The sequence below is a fragment of the Mesoplodon bidens genome (assembly GCF_964165515.1).
Source record: "Mesoplodon bidens genome assembly, chromosome: 8".
In the NCBI taxonomy this organism is placed as follows: domain Eukaryota; kingdom Metazoa; phylum Chordata; class Mammalia; order Artiodactyla; family Ziphiidae; genus Mesoplodon; species Mesoplodon bidens.
This window is the reverse complement of record NC_138165.1, coordinates 28822424-28835740: the sequence shown is the minus strand read 5'-3', so window position 1 is coordinate 28835740 and position 13317 is coordinate 28822424. Positions and strand designations below refer to the sequence as shown.

The following is a 13317-nucleotide window of genomic DNA, read 5'->3' as shown; positions in this document are numbered from 1 at the left end:
TTAGCAAAGTATCTACTCAGATTCTCTGCCCATTTTTTAATTGGATTGTTTTTTGCTATTGAGTTGTATGAGTTCTTTATGTAGTTTGGATATTAACCTTTTATCAGATATATGATTCTTCTATTTCTGTGGCTTCAGTTTTTACAGTTAGATCTCTAATCTATTTGGAATTTTTCATAATGTGTGGTATAAGGAAGAGATTCAATCTTATTTTTTGCCACATAGTGATCAAATATCCTACTGCTTTGCATTCCCTACATAAGTAAATTAAGACATGTACTTGAAGAGAGAGGAGAGAGAGAGAAAGAGAGAGATGGAAGAAAAGTTGAGAAAGTGCTTTGCTTACTGATATGGAAAGATCACCATTCAGATACAATATTAAAAGAAAAACAATTCAGGAGCACTAAATCTATACTTTATGATATCACTTGTGTAATCAAGGGGAGATGAGAAATAAATTTGTATTTGCTTGTTAAAATAAAACAAACCAGATCCATACATATGTGGATATTGAATTTATAGCATAGATAGAACTGTGGAGCAGTTGGGGAAGCACAGTCTTTATAGTGAATGGAGCTGGGTTAGTTGGATATTTATATGAGAAGTAATTAATATTGACTCCTACCTCATGCAGAACCTATTCGGATTTTGCCAGTTATTTCAGTAATATCCTGGGAAATGCAAATGCAGTGCAAAGAAAATTCAAGATTGTGTTTGTGTTTAGTTTCACGTCTCTTTAATTTCCTTCAGTGTGAAATCGTTCCTGACTTTTTCTTTGTATTCCATGACGTTGACTTTTTTTTAAAGAGCTCAGGCCAATTATTTTGTAGAACCCCTCAGTTTATTTTTGTCCAATATTTCCTTGTGGTTAGATTCAGGTGATAAACTTTTGGCAGAAATATCGCAGAAGTAATATTGTGTTCTTTTTCGTGTGTCACATCAGGAGGCACATGCTATTGATTTGTCTTGTTATTAATGTTAATAACTCTGATCATTTGGCTAATGTGGTATCTGCCAAGTTTTTCCACCATAAAGTTATTATTTCATCCTTTGTAATTACTAATTATCTGGTGGGGGTATACTTTGAGACTATGGATAAATACTGCTGCTTCTCAGAAAAAAAAATTGTATGTGTGTGTGTTTGTGTTTGTAGACAAAATTAGTAAGCTGTGAGTACTTTGTATGTTCTGGCTAAGGAAAATAAATCACTTTTCTTGATAGTAGCTAGTAATTTTCTTTCCTAGCTAGACTTGCATACTCAAGGACAGGGATGGTGTGCAGATGAAGTATTATAATGCCTAACTCTCTGAGTCTAAAGATACTCAGCAAACAAGAGGTTTCTTAAGTGTAGCATTGGTGAATTAAAAGTTTTAAAGACCAGGCAGAGGTACTCTGCTTTCCATATTACTGATTGCTGGGTTGTGTTCTTTTATAGCCCTAAGATTAGTAGGATAGTACTAAATGCTGCGAACAGTTATCCAATGTTAACATCATGCTACACATTTTTCTGCTTTGCATATATAATCTCATTGAATCATCACCATAACTGTATAAACTAGGTACCATTGTTGTCTCAATTTTTACATATGAGGAACATGAGGCTTAGAAAAGTTAATTAATATGTTCTTTAGGGGCACACAGCTCTGAAGGAATAGAGCTGATCTGAATCCAAATCTTTCTGATTCCAGAACCTAAGGAAGCATAGAGTAATAGCTAAAAACTTAGGCTCCGGAATCAGAAAGATTTGGAGAGATCTGAGGAATTTCTGGAAAATCTGGTTGATTTTTTTCCCCTTCTTATTTGCTCTCATTTTTATGGTTCATTAGTTCACTAACTTGTAATATTACAGTTGATTATGTCATCTGTGTTTCATTTCTGTATAAGAGTTTTAAAAATGGAAGTATCTTTTTCTGTATTCTCACTTAATCATTTTACAACATAAAATTCTATGTCTAATGATATAGGTTTCTCATATACACTTTTGTCTATAATCCTCATGAAAATTATTTCCTTATTTTCTTTAAGTTTCACTGTGTTGATAATCACTTTGGTTTAAAAAAATGGGAAAATTAGGTCTATTAAATCTAACCCACCCATTTCCCCTTATTATCCATGGAATTAATAGTAGTGTACAGTTTTTATAATCTGGATTTTAAAGATTACCTAAAAACTTTGAGATAGAGATAATTATGTATTTTAAAATATTAAGCATTTAACAGATACTTATCACAATGATGATATTAAACCCTACATTAAAAAACTGTGGTTGGGACTTCCCTGGTGACACAGTGGTTAAGAAGGCAGGGGACACTGGTTTGAGCCCTGGTCCAGGACAATCCCACATGCCGTGGAGCAACTAAGCCCATGCGCCACAACTACTGAGCCTGCACACTAGAGCCCGTGAGCCACAACTACTAAAGCCCATGTGCCTAGAGCCCGAACTCTGCAACAAGAGAAGCCAACGCAGTGAGAAGCCTGCACACTTCAAAGTAGCCTCTGCTCGCCGCAACTAGAGAAAGCCCGCGTGCAGCAATGAAGATCCAACACACAGCCAAAAATAAATAAATAAATAAATAAATTTGAAAAGGAAAACCAAAACTGTGGTTGTCTTCTCTCTAGTGGGGTGTATCCATTCATTCATTCATTCATTCAGAATATGTGCTTACTGTGTGCCAGGAAAGATCCATTCCTGTGTGCTCAGATGATTGTTATTATCTTAGTAGCCAACAAGCTCCAGGTTATTGTTTTTGTAAATTTTTCCTGATTATAAAATTGTAGTTATTGTACAATGTTTAGAATGTACAGAAATGTTGAGAAAGAAAATGAAACAATCTAAAATCTCATAACCTACCTGCTATATATAGTTTATTACAATTTAATGAACTCATGAACCATAAAAATGAAACATAATGTCTCATAAAAATGAGAGACATTTCTTTGCAGTCTCTTTTTTTCTCTGTGTGTGTGTATATATATATACACATACACACGCAGAAATGCCATGTGTAAAATAGATAGCTAGTGGAACATGCTATAAAGCACAGGAAGCTCGGCTTGGTGCTCTGTGACAACCCAGATGGGTGGGATGTGGGGGAGAGGTGGGAGGGAGGTCCAGGAGGGAGGGGATATGGGTGTACATGGAGCTGATTCACTTCACTGTACAGCAGAAACTAACACAGCATTGTAAAGCAGTTACACTCCAGTAATAAATAAATACATAAATACATAAAAATGGAAAAAAAAGCTGTTTGAATCATATTGTATCAGTTTTAGAATCTGCTTTTTAAAAATAACACCAACCAAATTCCCACATCATTAAAAATTCTTTAAATGATATACCTAATTTATTTATTTACTCCCAATTTAATTTACAAACGTACAAAAGCTACCACTTGTGTAATCAATGGAAAACCATTTCTGTGGGAATTTGAATAATAGGTGAGGAAATGGTGTCCCCTCGATTTTTTTCTTTTTAAGAACTTTGGTCATGTAAAGAAGAGATGCCAGAGAGACTTACGAGACAAGAAATACTAGGATTCATGGCATTAATGGAAGGTTACCTTTGGAGAGAAAGACAAGTATATTAAAGAGAGATTTGTAGAGAATAGAGACATTCAAAGAGCTGTCGTCCTCTGGCAGTTATTTAAGCTTCACAGCAGCAGAGATTGGTTTACTCACATATGTGTCCAGTGCCTGGCATACAGTTAAGTAATCACTATATATTTGTTGAGTGATGAAGCCTAATAAAAGATTTGAGCAATTCTTGTTTATCCCAAGTCTAGTCTGAAGTGTAGCTTCAGAATTTAACCAATTCTGGAGGCTTAAGATTAACTTTTTTCTGTTATTAAAAATTAAACCTATGACCAAAAATTGAAACTTCTAAAGGAGTTTTAAAAATTCTTTTAGAGTGAAAAGAGCTGCTTTATAATATATTCTATGTGTTTTATAGTACTATACATTCCTTAGATTTACTATTTTATCTTTTATAATATATTTTAAGTTCTGCTTTGGTTATTTTTTTTTTGAAACTTTGAAACTGTTAAATATTTTATTTGAATTTTATATTAGTCATAAAGTTGAAACAACTTTTAACGAGATATTGACCATGCCTTTTCAATGTAACTTGTTTGTGAATTGTTTTTTTATAGCATGAATATTTCTTCTTTAGTATGAAGTTCGTCATAGCAAGTATCCTAAGTGCCACCCCATTTGTAGTGAAACTAATTCTCTTAAGCTCCGTTTAATGCTTTGTTTGATTTCTGTAATCTAAGAGATCAGAAAGTTAATCATCATCAAGTTAATATATCCTAAGACCTAATAAATTTTCTATGTAATTTTTTCATATTAGGCAGAGTCAAGGAAATATGTGAACCTAAAAGGTTTTATTTTTAGGCCAAAAATATGGCTCTAACTTTTTCTTCTGAGATTCCTCAGTTGCTTATGAAAGTTGATTTCTGTTCCATAGACATATATGTGAAATATAAAATGAATTAGAAGGAAGATACAATACTGTCTAAAGTGATTATGCATTTTTCTTTTAGGCTGGGAAATGAGGAACAACAGCATGAGGTTCCAATTCTTTATCATGATGTTACATCCCTTTTGCTTATCCAGATCTTAATGATGCCACAACCCTTACGCAAAGGTATGTCTTTATAATTTAGATTCTTAGATTATATTGTATATATAATGAATATTCTAAAAATTAGAGGCATAAGTATAGCATTCAGTCTGATGGAAATGTTCTGAGGTAAATAGCATTGTAATCATATATATCTAAAGAAGATGACAGTGAAATAGTTTTTTTCCCTTGTGGGTCTATTTTTAGATTTTTAGTCAATAATAAGGTAAAGACATGGAGAAATCACTCTTTGTTTTTAAAAAATTAAAATGATACAAAATGTGAAAAATAGAGCAAACTGTCAGCCTTAATGCCTCTACCTTATCTACATGCATATATACATTTTTTTTTTTTTTTTTTTTTTTTTTTTGCGGTACGCGGGCCCCTCACTGTTGTGGCCTCTCCCCTTGCGGAGCACAGGCTCCGGACGCGCAGGCTCAGCGGCCATGGCTCACGGGCCCAGCCGCTCCGCGGCATGTGGGATCTTCCCGGACCGGGGCACGAACCCGTGTCCCCTGCATCGGCAGGCGGACTCTCAACCACTGTGCCACCAGGGAAGCCCTATACATATTTTGATATAGTAGTATCATAGAGTTATTCAAAATGTGATGACCCATTATTTTTAATGAGTGTTAATATCATCTAGTATGATATTAACAGAATTAATATTATATTAGAAACACTTTTATTGCTCCACAGTTGTATGAGTTCTGTGAGTTCTTTGTATATTTTGGATATTAACCTCTTATTGGATACATTGTTTGCAAATATCTTCTTCCATTCAGTAAGCTACCTTTTTTGTTTTGTTAATTTTTCATGGTAATTTTAGGAAAAGAATAAAGTGTCTGATACTGCCTTCAGATTATGTCCTATTTACTTGTATGATTTTTCACATTTGGGTTTTATTATTTTATATGTACTCTATCTTGTCCTAAAAGAAACTTGGAGCATTTTATGTCACCTTAACTCTAAAACAGTTTATGGAAAAGAAACTTTTGCAGACATCTCATCCTCTTTGTCTTCTTGTTTATCACCTGCACCAAACCTGGTACTTGTAGGCAAGCCAGTAAATAAATGGATGTCGAATAACTGTATCTCTGCAGGAGATTATAGATTCCCTGGATTACTCTTGCAAAACACAGCACAAATACTGTTGCATAGAGTGCGTACTCACTAAATATTTAATTGTCTGATTTTTGAAAATTTCTTGTGTTTTCATGCCTTGCCCACTGAAGAAAATTCGGTTTACTTAGATTTTGTTTGTATCATTCCAGAGTCAAGCTATTGTCTCAGCTTAACATCACTATCCTTTGAACTATATTCCTGTTTTAAGATCTTTATTTTGATGAAAAAAATCAGAAATACGGATAAAGATTTACATGTGATATCTATTTAAAAAGTTGTTTAATTTCATGAGTTATAATGTTGAAAATTTTTAACAATGATGAATTGCATGCTAACAACAAAATGATGACTTCATCTTCTGAAATAGTGTGGTGAGATAGATGTGGCATCAACCTAGTTCAGTCCTCACAGCAATTTAGAATATGAAGTAAAGAAATAATTTTCATTTGTGATTCTAAGGAGAAATTCACATTTTAAAGAGCCTCAGGCCAACATTTCTACCTTACCAGACTCTTTATCATATGTGATCAGTAGGGGCAAGCCTTTATTATTGAGCCCTTGAAAGTGCCTTGTCTCCCTACACCCTTCCTTTTTCCTATCACGCAGTAGCACTATAAAACTTAAAATCTGTACCATTGTTTAAAGTCTGTTTGCTTTTAAGGCATTTAAAATAAATATTGATCTTCCTTTGTTTACCCTCAGGTAGGTTGATAGTGGATTTTTGGTTTTTTTAAAAAACAGATTGAGAGTAGATATCCAATTCCTTTTTCTCCTTTTTAAATTTTGATGATTTTATGTGAAGGGCTTTTGCTCTCTGTTGTAACCTTGGAAGACAGCAACCTGTTGACTTAGTATACACCTCAAATGAGTGATTCCTTGTTTTTTTCCTAAGTCCCTAAAATGCATTGATTTCACACATGGCAAGTATTCAGTAAATAAATATTTCTTAAATGAATGAGTGAATGTGAGAACTTAAGCTTAATCTGTGACTTTAAACTTCCAGTTTAAATATTTTTAAAATGATGATAATCAAGGAAAAGTAACAAAAAAAATTAGTAGTTTGCTACAACAGAAAGCTAAAATTATGCTTAAAAAGTCATTGTCATTTTTTTATTTTTTTTTTATTTTTTTTTTTTTGCGGTATGTGGGCCTCTCACTGTTGTGGCCTCTCCCCTTGCGGAGCACAGGCTCCGGATGCGCAGGCTCAGCGGCCACGGCCCACGGGCCCAGCCGCTCCGCGGCATATGGGATCCTCCCGGACCGGGGCACGAACCCGCATCCCCTGCATCGGCAGGTGGACTCTCAACCACTGCGCCACCAGGGAGGCCCCATTGTCATTTTTTTAATGCATCATTTCTTTTTAATTAAAAATTAATTTATATAGTTTATAATGAGAAGAAACTAAATGTGAGTGGTATTTCTAGGCCATGTAAATGACTTACTGGTTAAAATCATTTTGTTCTGTGCTTAGTAGACAAATGCTCTAATTTTTATCATTCTATTAAAACATTTAATCGTCATGAAATACTTTTTTTTAATTTTGATGATACCGTCCTTTCTTGGTTTTCCTCGTATCTCTTTTTCTGCTCATTTTCAAGGCTCCTTTTCATTCACCTCTTCCTCTTCCCATTCTTTGAGTTGTTCCTTGGTTCCTGACCCCTTCTCAATTTTACCTTCTTTCCTATAGCATCATCTGTACCTATTCTTTGATGATTCCCAAATATTCTAGCTCCACTCTGCAGCTCCCTGGTGAGCTGCAGATTTCTACACGTGCCTCAAACTCAACATATATAACATTAATTCATTTTCTTCCCATCCAAACTTGCTCTCTTCCTCTGTTTTCCATTTTAGTCAGTACTACTACTAGTTACTCTTTGTAGAATGAGAGTCTACCATTATTTTCTACCTCCAAAGCTCTACCAAATGCTGTAATTTCTGTCATCTAAATACTTCTCTAATTCGACCCATTCTTTCCATCAGACCATCTAATCTGACATATGCTAGAGTACTTTTGCATCTGCTCATAGGTGTTCTTGCCTCTAGTCTTGTTTTAGTCCCTTTCTCCTAAGAAGCACCAGTGAATATTTTAAACTTCAAATCTAATATTATCCCTATCCTGCTTAAAATTACTTCTCATTGCCCAGTCTAGATTCTATAAATCAAATGGTTATAGATATCAAATAAGTAACGTAAATAGTAATATTAATAACAACAGATATTTACTGATTGCCATTGCCAATCACTATTTTAAGCATTTAACTTAATCCCTTTAAAGCAGGTGATATTATCCTCATTTAACAGATGAAAAAATAGAAGCAGAGTGTTTAACTAACTTGCCTAAGATCAGAAGAGTCAATTTAAATCTAGACAATTTGGTTTCATAGCCTACATTCATTCTTAACAATAATGTCTTTGGTTTGATATAAATGGGAGTTGGGGACTGTGACAAGTTAGAGAATGCATGCTTGGCCAAAGAGGACACTTACTATTCAGCTCCAGATAACTGTCGTCATGTAAGAATGTGGACCCAGTATTGTCAGATCTTCCTGTTTTTCAAGAGTAAGTGGAAATCTGGACTTTTACAAGAAATATCCGATTTTTAAATGTCAGTAACTAAAGACAAAACAGGATAAAGACAAACCAAACATCTCTCCAGGCTGCATTCAGACAGGTAACCCTCAGTTTGCAACCTTTGGTCTTCAGCATAAAGATTACTTTTCTAGCTTCATCTCTCATAGATCACTACTTATAGTCTAGATACATTGGACAATTTACAATTCTTGTAAGTCTTGGGCTCTTTTTGTGACCCTTGTACAAACAGCTTCTTCTGTCTGGAATCCCCCTTTCCTTGCCTCATTCCATCTTTGCCTTCCTTATTATGGCTTAGTTCTCTTCATCATTCAAGACTAACTCTCCTCGTTGGGGCAGGAGGCTTGAATTTTTTTCTATTCCCTGCCCTTAGTCTATATTAGTTCCTCCTCCTGTTTGCTCCGATCACACCCTGTACATACATATAGCCATCTGTCTCTCTCACTATCCAGACTCCAAGTCCTTATTGTCTATAACCTGGCATGCATTAGGTGTTAAGAAATTTAGAAATCCATTTAGAACTAGCTTATAAGCACAAAGAAAGAGCACTGATGGACTCACATAACCAAACTGTAGGAATTGGTAGTCTTAGGGATGACCAGAACCATGGCTTCAGATGCTGGCAGGGTTCTTGCCATCTTGGGTCTATCCCTCTCTCTGTGGATCTGCTTCATTCAGCCTTGCCTTAAACAGTCTCTGCCATAGACTAGGAGCATGACCTCTGATATTTCCAGACTCACATCTTTACACCTTCCCTTTGCCTCCAGTTAGAGAAATCCCAGATAGGTACTCTGACTGGCTCAGCTTATATCAAGTTCCCACCCCAACCCATAAACATTGGTAAGAGAAAGCATGTGTGTGTGTATGCATGTGTGTACAGGCACACTACACACACACAGAAACACACAAATTTAAAATTAGGCAAGATTTTCCTTAGGGCATGATTTTTTAAGGTGTTATCTGACTAATTTAAGAGTTAGCCAGGTTACAAGGAGGGAGTAATTCCACTTGAACAGAGACCCAGTAGAAGGATGCCAAATACCTCTTTTAAAAAGATCAGTCTTTTCTTTTTTTTTTTTTTTTTTTTGCGGTATGCGGGCCTCTCACTGCTATGGTCTCTCCCGTTTCGGAGCACAGCCCCCGGACACGCAGGCTCAGCGGCCATGGCTCACGGGCCCAGCCGCTCCACGGCATGTGGGATCTTCCCGGACCGGGGCACGAACCCGTGTCCCCTGCATCGGCAGGCGGACTCTCAACCACTGCGCCACCAGGGAAGCCCTAAAAAGATCAGTCTTGCTGTAATAAACAGACAAAAAAGATTGCAGGGGGCAGGTAATGCTGATAAACCACTGTGCAGAAAAGAGTTAATAAAGAAGGCCTGAGTGCTATCCTTTGAAAGGCCTGCTTCCAAGGTTGGCCCTTGACTGGTATCTGGGAACTTTGATTTTGGGAGAGTTTCCACCATCCCACTGATAAGAATGGCTCTCTGTGCCTAAACTGTACCAACAATGTGGTTTATGTTGAACATACCTGCTTTCTTCCTGGGAATCTAGAACTTTGGTATGTGCTAGGCAGTGGGTACCTATGTGACCTGCTCCCAGTAAAAATCTTGGGCAGAGCTTCTTAGTGAGCTTCCCTGGTGTATTTTTCATATGTACTGTCACAACACATTGCTGGGGGAATTAAGCACATCCTGTGTGACTGCAGGGAGAGGACTCTTGAAAGTCCTCTTTTGCTATTTTTTATTTGCTATTTATTTGCAAATTAATAGCTATTTATTTGCTATTAAAATAGCAAAATAGCCTTTTGCTATTTTACTTTGTTTTTTGGGGGGTTTTTTGCTGTACTAAATCATAGGACTATATGCTGAGTCTTGTGAGTCTTCCTAGTGAATAATCAAATCTGGAAGTGGTCTTGGGAACCCCCAACACAACTATTTAGGCTGGAATTTATAGGTCTAGGCAAGAAATGATGGAAGCATGGTCCAGGGTGTTGGAACTGACTTGAATGATATTTTAAAAGAATTGATAGGATTTGGTGATTGTTCTAATGTAGGGAGAAAGAGACAGGAAAGTATCAACGATGTCTACAAGTTTCTGAATTTAGCAACTGATTAAGTGGTGGTAACTATTTACTAGGGAGTAGCATAATATAATAGAAGGGATAACTGAATGATCTGTATGGATTCAAGTTCAGACATGGGTGCTTATTTGTTGTCACAGGCACATCTTTTGAAGCTCAATTGTCCAACTGAGACTGTTAACGAGGATTGAAAGGAGACATTTGAAGAAATTTTCTAAGTTATTAGCTGTATATAAACGTTAATTATGATGACTAAGCTACCACTTGTTAAGTACCTAATATGTGCAAGGCATTTTACATATGGTTACTACTGTTTTTGCACTGTTATAATTTTCATTGAGTTTTAAAATTCAATTAGAGTACCTAAAATATTGGGATTTTTTTTTTACTTTAGAAGTTCTATATTGTATTATATTATTTTTTATAAGATACATATCAAATTAGAAGCAGATAAAGTGTTGGTTTTAAACACTCAGACTCCCAGACATTGTTATTAAGCACATGATGCCCAGTAAGGGGATTTGCCAAGGGTACACAGTTATTCTGAGGTTGAAACAGAGCACACTTCTCATTCTGCTAAAAGCCTCTTATTGGCATATTGTGTCGATGAGTAAAGGGAATTTGATTTCATAATTTCAGATCTGTTGGGTAGAAAATATAATATCACATTGTTATTTTATTACTTAAGTGTTGAACAAAAACCAGTTACACGTGCAAGGAAAGTCATGTGTTTGTGAAATTATCTTGAGTACAAAATGTCTAGATTCCAAAGAAATAATGATCTTCTCTTTCTCTTGTAGACCATTTCACCTGCATTGTGAAGGTGCTTTTTACCCTATTGTACACGCAAGGTCTTGTGGCACTTTCAGTTAAATGCAGTGAGGAAGATAGGTCAGCCTGGAAACACACGGGAGCTCTCAAAAAGGTTAGTGTCTTGTCTGAATTTGTTATTTAGTAGTTAGGTGAATTTATTTAAGTTGGTGATATGAATGAATGAGATTAGACGTTTGAAAGGCAAGACGAGTTATTTTTAATTTTAAAATAGATTTATTTATTTTTGGCTGTGTTGGGTCTTCGTTGCGGCGAGCGGGGGCTACTCTTTGTTGCAGTGTGTGGGCTTCTCACTGTAGTGGCTTCTCTTGTTGTGGAGCACAGGCTCTAGGTGCGCAGGCTTCAGTAGTTGTGGCTCGTGGGCTCGGCAGTGTGGCTCTCGGGCTCTAGAGTGCGGGCTCAGTAGTTGTGGCGCACGGGCTTAGTTGCTCCGAGGCATGTAGGATTTTCCTGGACCAGGGCTCGAACCTGTGTCCCCTGCATTGGCAGGCGGATTCGTAGCCACTGCACCACCAGGGAGGTCCACAAAATGAGTTATTAACAGTATTTTAATTGGAAATGGAGCACCTTCAGGCTATAAAAGTTAAAAATGTTTTCCTTGCACAATGAGGTCTTCTGTATCTATCTCTAAACGTTGACCTTTTCCCCTTTGTATCTGGACAGTTTTGTTTTTGCTGCAAGCCTTAAACTTAGAGAAGTTATAAAAATTGTATCAACACAGTTAGCAAGTAATACAGTGTATGTAGACTCACCTGTTTTACTTATCTGTCATCTTTTCTTCTCCTTGCCTCATCCCCAATCACAATCCAAAGATCGCTTTTGACTCACCACTTATAGATGTAAAAATCCTGGCCTTTTCTTAGTTATACCTCTTTAAAAACTACTTTTTTCCCATGTTTAAAAATATATAGATATATAAGTTCTTAGTAAATTTAAAGGCATTCTCTTTCAGTTAAAATTATATGAACAGTTTAGAAAAATTGTGCAAGTTTAGTTAAATGTAAGTATTTTCAGTGGCTTGAAAACAAATGGGATACTATGGAACCAAAGAACTAAGTGAATAGTTTGGTGTAGAGAAAGGTGAAATAAGATTACTTCCCTGTTTATTTGGGGAAGTTGGTAGGAAAAAATAATAAGTATAGTGTAAATTGAACCTTTTCTTTGGTTTATAGGCTCTTAAAGAAGTTTTAAACCTCATTGAAAAGTTTCTGTTAAAATCATATCTACTTGTATTAAAGGAGAGAAAACCAATTATAGATATTGATACATGAAATGTATTCAATATAACCTTCACTTTTATCACTAGTTTAGTCCCAAATCATGATTATGTGTACAGAAATTTAATGTAGTATCATTATGAAGTTTGTTACATCTTAATTTAGGGATGCTGGTTGTTGGCCATTGAACCTGAGTACTAGGCCAAGTTCCTGCCACTAAATAAAGATATTACTTTTTTGTTCAAGACATAAAAACTCCCTGAACCTCAGCCTTGTCATAGGTAAATGAGAAATTAAGAACATATGATTTATAAGGGCCCCTCTATTTCTAAAATTCTGTTATTCGAAATAACAAAATGAATTTCTGTCTTTTCCTTCAGTGATTTTTTTCCTCCTTGTTTCTAGTTGTATTTTGGATAATTTTGCCTTCTGCAATTATCTTTCTTTTTTCTAAATATTCTTTTAGTCTCTCTGAGTGCACTCTAATCTGATATTGGGATTGTTTGTATTCAAATCAGGTATAACAGGTTTCTATGCTGTGTCATTGTTTAAATGTTTCTTTAGTAAGTTGTCTAACCATGAAAAAGTACACATTTAAAACATTTTCTGATTTAGTTTGGGTCTAAATCTATTCATCTGACTGTTCACTAAAATGAGACCTACTGACAGAAAATTAGACAATTGTAAATCTATGATGGAAGGAACATGAAGTAATTTAGGTAACTTCTGTCAATTTTCTTTCTCAATTTGATCATTGTTAGCTATTTTTTAAAATACTTAATAAAACATTTAATATAAGGCAGATTCTTAATAGAACATAAATTAGAAATTTATAGCCATATAAATTGCTTC

At 35.6% G+C, this 13317-nt stretch overlaps 1 protein-coding gene across 1 annotated transcript in view; it reads left to right on the top strand.

The window, feature by feature from the left end:
* Positions 1 to 13317, top strand: part of UBR3 (ubiquitin protein ligase E3 component n-recognin 3) — a 233561-nt gene that overhangs the window by 194103 nt on the left and 26141 nt on the right. Inside the window, 2 exon segments of the mRNA XM_081243003.1 lie at positions 4542 to 4645; positions 11218 to 11342. Coding sequence (XP_081099129.1) covers positions 4542 to 4645; positions 11218 to 11342 — 229 coding nt within the window.